We start from the raw sequence: 7912 nt of genomic DNA on the forward strand, positions 1-7912 counted from the left end.
TATATTTACAACTGAAGAACATGTGCAACTCAGAACAATTGTCAATCAACACCAAGATTAGAATTTTCAATACAAATGCCAAGATAGTTCCACTGTATGGGGCGGAAACCTGGAGAACTACGAAAGCTATCATCTAGAAGATACAAGTGTTTATTAATAGTTGTCTACGCAAGATACTTCTGATACGTTGACCTGACACTATCAGCAACAAGTTACTGTGGGAGACAACAAACCAGATTTTAATGGAGGAAGAAATCAGGAAAAAGCGCTGGAAGTGGATAGGACACACATTGAGGAAAGCAACCAACCACGTCACAAGACAAGCCCCCACACGGAATTCCGAAGGTCAAAGAAGAAGAGGATGACCAAAGAACACATTACGCCGAGAAATGGAGACAGACATGAGAAGGATGAACGACAATTGGATAGAACTAGTAAAGAAGGCGTGGGACAGAGTGGGTTGGAGAATGCTGGTCGGCGTCCTATATTGCATTGGGATCAACGAGCATAAGTAAGTAAGTACGTAAGTAATTTTACCAGCTGAATTTAAAAGAATCAATCTAAACAATGAACTAATAATTGATGGCAATTATCAAGAACCCGGATAGGATTGGATGGGGAATACTGGTATGCGGCTTATGCTCCTCTACGAGGGATAACAAGCTTAAGTAATTATCAAAAAGTTATATATACATGATACTATTATTTTCATAGTTGAAAACATGAGTCGATTGAAGCTAGACCACCATGGAAAACCTGGAAGAACTGGACGGCCGTTTCGTCCTATTGTGGGACTGATATCAAGAGAGATTTCTTAGAGTTCTAGTTGTAAGCAGTGACCAGTGGAGTTCAAACCACGTCGGTTGTGAGATATCAACTCAATGAAGACAATTGGTAAACAGTTGTTCAAACTTCGTGGATTGGTTGAAGTTAGACATTCACATCATTGGATGCCGGCTCAGTGGTCTACCGGTTAAATGCTCTGGCGCGTGACTAGTAGGTCATGGGATCGAATCTCGCAAGGTGGGATCATGAATGCGCGCTTCTTAGGAGTCCCACAATGACGCGAATCGGCTGTCCAGTGCTTCCAGGTTTTCCTTGAGTCTCTAGCTTCAATCGACTGATGATTACAACCACGAAAATACTGAAATCTCCACAAAACCCCTTCTCATTATAACACTATTAATTTATAAGTAGTATGTTATAACACAAGTCATTTTTTTATCAAATAAAAAAACAATTACATATATAATAAAAATCAATAAAAATTACATCATTGATTACATCAGTTACTATAGAAAGTGATGCATCATTCTACAAAATAATATGACTATACTACTGAAATGAATTACAACAATAAAATATCATTGTTTCTATGCAACACAATAATAATGATACAAAAAAACAAATTCCATGAAGATCATTGATTCCTCTATTGTCTTTTAGATAACCAGAACCACACGATGAAGCCAACGCATACAATGACGAGACCGATGACTGATGGTATCAAAACATATAGGTAATTAAACATTGGCTTGTTATCCTTCTGATCACTTTTGTTATCCATATGTTCACTTTTCTTATCCTTCTGATCACTTTTCTTATCCATATGTTCACTTTTCTTATCCTTCTGATCACTTTTCTTATCCTTTTGCATATTCTGAAAGGAACAAACAAGCAAACAATCGAAATAGTAAAACAGATTTACAATATAGAATGATATTGGGAAAAGCGAAATCTGTTCAGTTCAATAATTACTTACATTCTTTGAACAATTATTAATCATCCAAGCCTTCGAATGTGTATCACGACCATTACTACACAGATTAGCTGTTAAACACCAATGACATTCCATTTCAGGTTTCGATGCACTTAAACATGCTTCATTTGAAACTTTCATAAAACAACTTTCTGTAAAAAAAAGAACAATATAAGGGTATTTCAAGTTATTAAATAAAAGATAAATTTTATATAATTGAAATCATAAGTCAAGTGAAGTTAAACCACTATGGGAAATCTGGAAGCATTGTATGGCTGTTTCGTCCTATTGTGGGACTCCTCAGCAGTGCACATTGGTTATTGCGATCATGAATACACTTTGAATATAATTCATGTTTTATGACAGTATATCGCAATCGAACAAAACAATGTAGTGAATTTCACTGACGGTCCTCATTCAGACATTTACACTTTATGATATCATTGGGTTAAACAAATCATGCTACATTGAATTACTCATGGCTGTAGAGTTTCTTCCCTTCACTTATACTAGCTATTTGGAAATCAGTACAAGAAAATCAGTTGTTCGTGGGATAAAACGTGACATTGTACTTGCCAAGATTTCAATCAGTCTACTATTATTTTGGAAGGTTTCAAATTGAGTGGTCAGATTCTAAGTCTATATATGTTATCAATGACCACATCAGATTGGTTGGATAATCAAATATTCATTGATCATACATAACATTTTATTCAATGAGTATTGAAGAGGGATCTGAACAGTAGATTTGTTCCCATTAGATGTATACACAGTGAATTGGAAAGTCTCTGTAGTTATTCATTGTACATACTGATGAGAAAGAAAACATTATCATTCTGTGAAAGTTGTCAGTATGTTTGATACTGTACAAATATCTACTAACTATGACAAATTGCCATTTGACTATGGTACTTATCTCTACCTTTAATTTACTGTATAAGTATGAGAAAGTAAAGCTTTCAGAAATAACACTATTGTTATCAAAGTAATGACAATCACATAGAATGTTTCTGCAATTTCAATACTTCAAGGAACTTCCATATCATATGCATTAAATAAAAGGAACAATGGAAACTTCCTTGACACTGCATCCTTAACTAACTGTCAATAAATTTAAATCAAGAATTGCATAATCTTATCCATCGTATTGTGACATTATGATTATGTAAAATTAATCAAAATGGAGACTAAAATATTCAACAGAGGTTTTCTAAAGTATATCGAATATTCAACGATGAATGGAACTGAAAAGAATATCCGTTGAGATAGATAGTTACATATTGTAGACCATCAACGTTGATGATCTATATCGAATGATTGGAGGGAACGGTAAAAGGAACAAGCTAACTTCGAAGTCACACCTCTCGATCAGCCCCACACGTGAATTGCCACATCCACCCATCAAGAAACCGTGGATGCTCTGAAGACAGTACAACACAAAGGACATTATAACAGGAATATATTAGTTAAAGTAGATACAAGCGAAAGTAGAACCACTGCCTCATGGGCCAGTCCATGGAGTATGATTAACTGATGCGCGTTGATTGTCCTTGATCTTGACGGAGATCAGTGATCTGTTCGATATTTAATGACCCAACTGCCGGGTGATTTCGCCAAAGTTCAGTGACATTTCAGTGGCCCAACAATATCATTTAATAACTGACTAAAATTACACTTGGTGTTCAATCATGAAAATAATCAATACTGATTCAATCAGTCTTCTACATACCTGTATTCGGTTCAAACTCCACTAAAGTACCACTTTTGATAAAGTTTTTTGGAATCTGAATTCGATTGTATGGTTCGGAAACAGTATCTGATTGAATAAAAGAAGAAACACTTCAATTTCATAAATTTCTATTGAAATGATAACAAATAGTTTGTATCTTTTAGCTTGTGAACAAACAAAGACACTGTTGAGTTTGGATAAAGTGGCCATATCAATTGAGTGAGTGCCCGCTTTAATATATGACGTGATGATCATTGCCAAATTAGAGAGGAGTGAATGATCGATCAGAGCAATGACATACAAAAGCCGTATGAGCAGTCTTGAGTACTTATCAGTCCTGCTATCTGCTTAGCCCAGCCAATTAAGTCCAGGACACCAATCTCAGCCTCTGCAATATGAATCATTATTCCCAAACATATTGGGTTTATATACCAAACAAACTGACCACATCGTATCATAAAATAGAAAATAATATTTGTACAAGATTTGGTCAAATGTGGCTATGAATAGGGGGAACAGTAATCAATAGACTGGGTATCCAATAATTGAATATCGGTCTAAGTAGTATAACCATCACACTGACGTTGATTTCTCAAAATACAATAAAGTTTAAATAGTACTCTCACGGAAAGTATTCCAACTTTATTTTGAACATTAGTTCTCAATACTCGAACAGTTTTATTTTACACATGGAAGAATCGACTGATGATAAGGTGATAACTAGTTGCATTGTCGATATACGTCATTGTACATCGGAACATTCAGAAAAATATCGGTAAAATTGTTCTTACTGTTTTGTTTATCTAAACATTTGTATCGATAATCAATCCACGATTCCAAATTTTCTCCAACAATTTCCTTGGGTATCTGGAAATAAGCATGGGATATATAAGCCAAGATCTGTCAAACACACAACCAACTAGATCAAAAGCAACTAATGATTTCAGTAATATGTCATTCATTAGGTCATCATATTCAAAGACAACTAGTCACACACACAGTATGTATGCTAATATTATCAGTTTGCTTTCCAGGATGCTTCTTACATAGGTATTCTGACTTAATCTAGTCGTCCAAAATAATTGAGGTCTAATGTACAATCTATGTTTGATGGAATGGTGTGATACAACGTAAGAGTAATAGCTATGTATGTTCAAATAACATGTGACTTTGAATCATCCCCATAGATAATAAACAATGTTTCCAGATAATTTCCCATTATTTAAGGTGAATTCAGCCTTACAACACATCATCTGTTCCATCTTATCACTATTTTACAATTAATCAACAGCAATTGTATACCAAGTAGATGAAGGGCTAAACAATGATGCTGAAATAACTACATACTTTGAAATGATCAACAATTTCATCAATAAACCTATTCCAAGTATCCTACAATAAACATTTCACAACAGATTATCTTTGAAAGACGAAATGACGATTGTCTAAATTTCATTGTTTTCATACAATACTCCAATGTACTGTGTTTGTTTGTCATCGGTGGTAGCACATCATTGTCTCCTACAAAAGCAATACACTTTTAATTCCTAACCGTCTTCAAGTGATGGTAGAAAAAAGTGTGTTGTTATTAATTTATTCGTTATAATGTCATGTCATGTGTCTTACTTGCTTACTCACTTACGCTTGTTACTCATAATGGAGCATAGGCGAACGACCAGCATTCTCCAACTCACTCTGTCCTAAGCCTTCCTTTCTAGTTGTATCCAGTTTTTGTTCATTCTTCTCATGTCTGTCTCCATTTCTCGGCGTTATGTGTTCTTTGGTCTTCCTCTTCTCCTTTGGCCATCAGGATTCCATGTGAGGGCTTGCCTTTTATCGCAATTGGGTGATTTCCTCAAAGTGTGCCCAATCTACTTCCAGAGCTTCTTCCTGATTTCTTCCTCCACTGGAATATTGTTTGTCGTCTCCCACAGTATCTTGTTGCTGATAGTGTCTGGTCAACGGATCCGAAGTATCATGTGTAGACGACTGTTAATAAACACCTGTCTTTTCTGGATGATGGCTTTCGTAGTTCTCCACGTCTCCGCCCTATACAGTAGAACTATCTTGACATTTGTATTGAAAGTTCTGATCTTGGTGTTGATTGACAGACAATTGTTTTGAGCTCCAGATGTTTTTCAGTTGTAAATATGCTATATCATGTGTCTGCATATGACAAAATGCTGATCTCCTTTTTCTCATGTTAAGTAAGTTATGATATATTGAACAGTAGTCAAGTGAATAAGACAGCTAATTGAAATAATTTGAAATACCATTACATCTCCATTCAGCAATATGACTTACTTTTTCAATGTAAATAAACATCTTCCCATTTGGATATATCAGATAAAGTACCGAACCTCCTACATTTACGAAATGAATACTATCATTACTTAAAAATATTGAGGAAACATTAATAAACATTGTTATTGTTGAATTTCACATTGAATATGCCTATTCATCAAGTGATCTAATCTTAGAAGAAATTCAAGTTGAAATGATCTCATTCAAGTGAACGTCAAACAAAATGAAACTAAATTATCCTTCTAAAATGAATATCAGATAACTAGTGTTCCAGTCTGAAGTACACCATCATCTTCATATTGAAACTATTAATCATCAACCATTCAATGACATCTAATACTTTAATCAACAGATATTCACATTTACGTAATATTTTCTAATTCCCACTGAAAAAAACAATCAGGAGTCTGTTGAGAAAGCTCAATCGATGGCAATCAGAGGTGACTTGAAGGACAAATGCATTTCATTAAGTAAGAAATGAATCAATTTCCTAAGGATTAGAGTGTGAATTTTATTCGGTAGTTAAATACAATTTCTCACTCACTACTCTTGTATCATTGCTCAGGTAGTCATTTGGAGCGTTAGTGTGTAGCACACCGCGTATCAGTATCAGATCACGGACAGCCACCTACTAGTACACCATGATATGAGCTGTGGAGTGTTTGTTTACAAAAGAAACTTGGGAAATCAATGGTCCATGTAACACACTGATATACGAATCGACCAACTGACTTTGTCCACAGTGTTTTTGAAGAAGATAAAGTTGTTTAATAAAGACAAGAAATCAATAGCTAGAGGTGTATTGTCATAACGATTTCTTAATTTGATCGGATGATATTTAGGAATGACCATGAGATGATTGAATATGTAGATGAATGTGAAGTATACAGAAATTGCTTTGACTGTGATGAATACATAATAGATTTCTCATCAAGTTCCATTGGAATCAGTCAACGAAAGTGAATCTCTGTAATCGATTTTAAAAATGTCCAATCAGATTATGATTATAATTATCCAAAGTGATGTTTATACTTTTGATTTGAGAATCTAGACTATTTCAGTTCATATCAACTGTCTTTCATTGTTTACCAATGTGTTCTTCCTTTGAAAAGATTTCACTAACAATTACACCCTTATAAACAAAGATGGATAGTGGCTAGCAATGGAATCCAGGAAGCGCGTTTCGTCCTATTTACGACTTGTCAGCTGAATGTACCTGCATTTCAGAGTTGATGTTCACCCTAGGACTCGAACCCAGTACCTTTCGCTTTAAACGTCATCGTCACAGAGTGAACATCAACCAGTGTGAGATGCAGATACATCCAGCTGAGCAATGCCAAATAGGATGAAACGCGTGTCAAACGGGATACAACTGCTAACCACTATCCATCTTTGCTTATAATGCTTGTGAATTAAGGCTATATGGATGCCTTTCTGATAAAATGATGAATTATTACAAAATGAATAAATAGTGTGAATGTTAAGAGCTCAACTATGATCCAACAATCATTCATTCTTCATTTACTTACCTTCAGGATATCTATTTTGGTTAACGTGCCATGCGACAGCGATGAATTCATCTAATAAAATCAATATATCAAATAAAGTATACACATATATCAATATTGATGATCTATCACTTTCAATTAAGATACATCTTTTAACATAGAATTCAATTGAATATGAGTTATGATCTTTCCTTCAAGATTGAAGTAGATGGATTCCATCGAATGAACGATCAATCTGATGATACAGATTCAAGGATTATTAATTATCATTTCAAAGAAGTGAGAACGGTATTGTACTCTTGTAACATTGATTCTAGAAACTTTGGATTCACGGATTTAACTAAAGATGGGGTCTCACGTTTTTCTCATCAAGTGGTCAATAACTGGAACGCATTACCTGAACAAGTGATATCAGCTCCACCAAGAAAACATTTTCAAGGAGAAGTTGGATCTTCACTGGAATGCAATCTATCAGGATTAATACAGGTTCATCAATCAATTATCCTTATTACTGAAGATCAGCAATAGACACATAAAATCATCTTAAATTCTATAAATCTGATGGAAAACGTTTACTGCCAATCACTCAGAGATGTTACTTCAATGTTAATA

General features: G+C 34.7%; 1 protein-coding gene across 1 annotated transcript; it reads right to left on the minus strand.

Annotated features, from left to right (window-relative positions):
- Positions 1 to 1747: 1747 nt before the first annotated feature.
- Positions 1748 to 7372, minus strand: Smp_154460 (hypothetical protein; the record flags this gene model as incomplete). Its single annotated transcript, XM_018791329.1, has 5 exons — positions 1748 to 1911; positions 3489 to 3575; positions 4280 to 4355; positions 5812 to 5871; positions 7322 to 7372. 5 exons carry the CDS (start codon positions 7370 to 7372, stop codon positions 1748 to 1750), a joined length of 438 nt encoding a protein of 145 aa, XP_018645469.1.
- Between the last annotated feature and the right edge of the window lie 540 nt (positions 7373 to 7912).

The sequence above is a fragment of the Schistosoma mansoni genome (genome assembly GCF_000237925.1).
Source record: "Schistosoma mansoni, WGS project CABG00000000 data, chromosome 3 unplaced supercontig 0083, strain Puerto Rico, whole genome shotgun sequence".
NCBI lineage: Eukaryota > Metazoa > Platyhelminthes > Trematoda > Strigeidida > Schistosomatidae > Schistosoma > Schistosoma mansoni.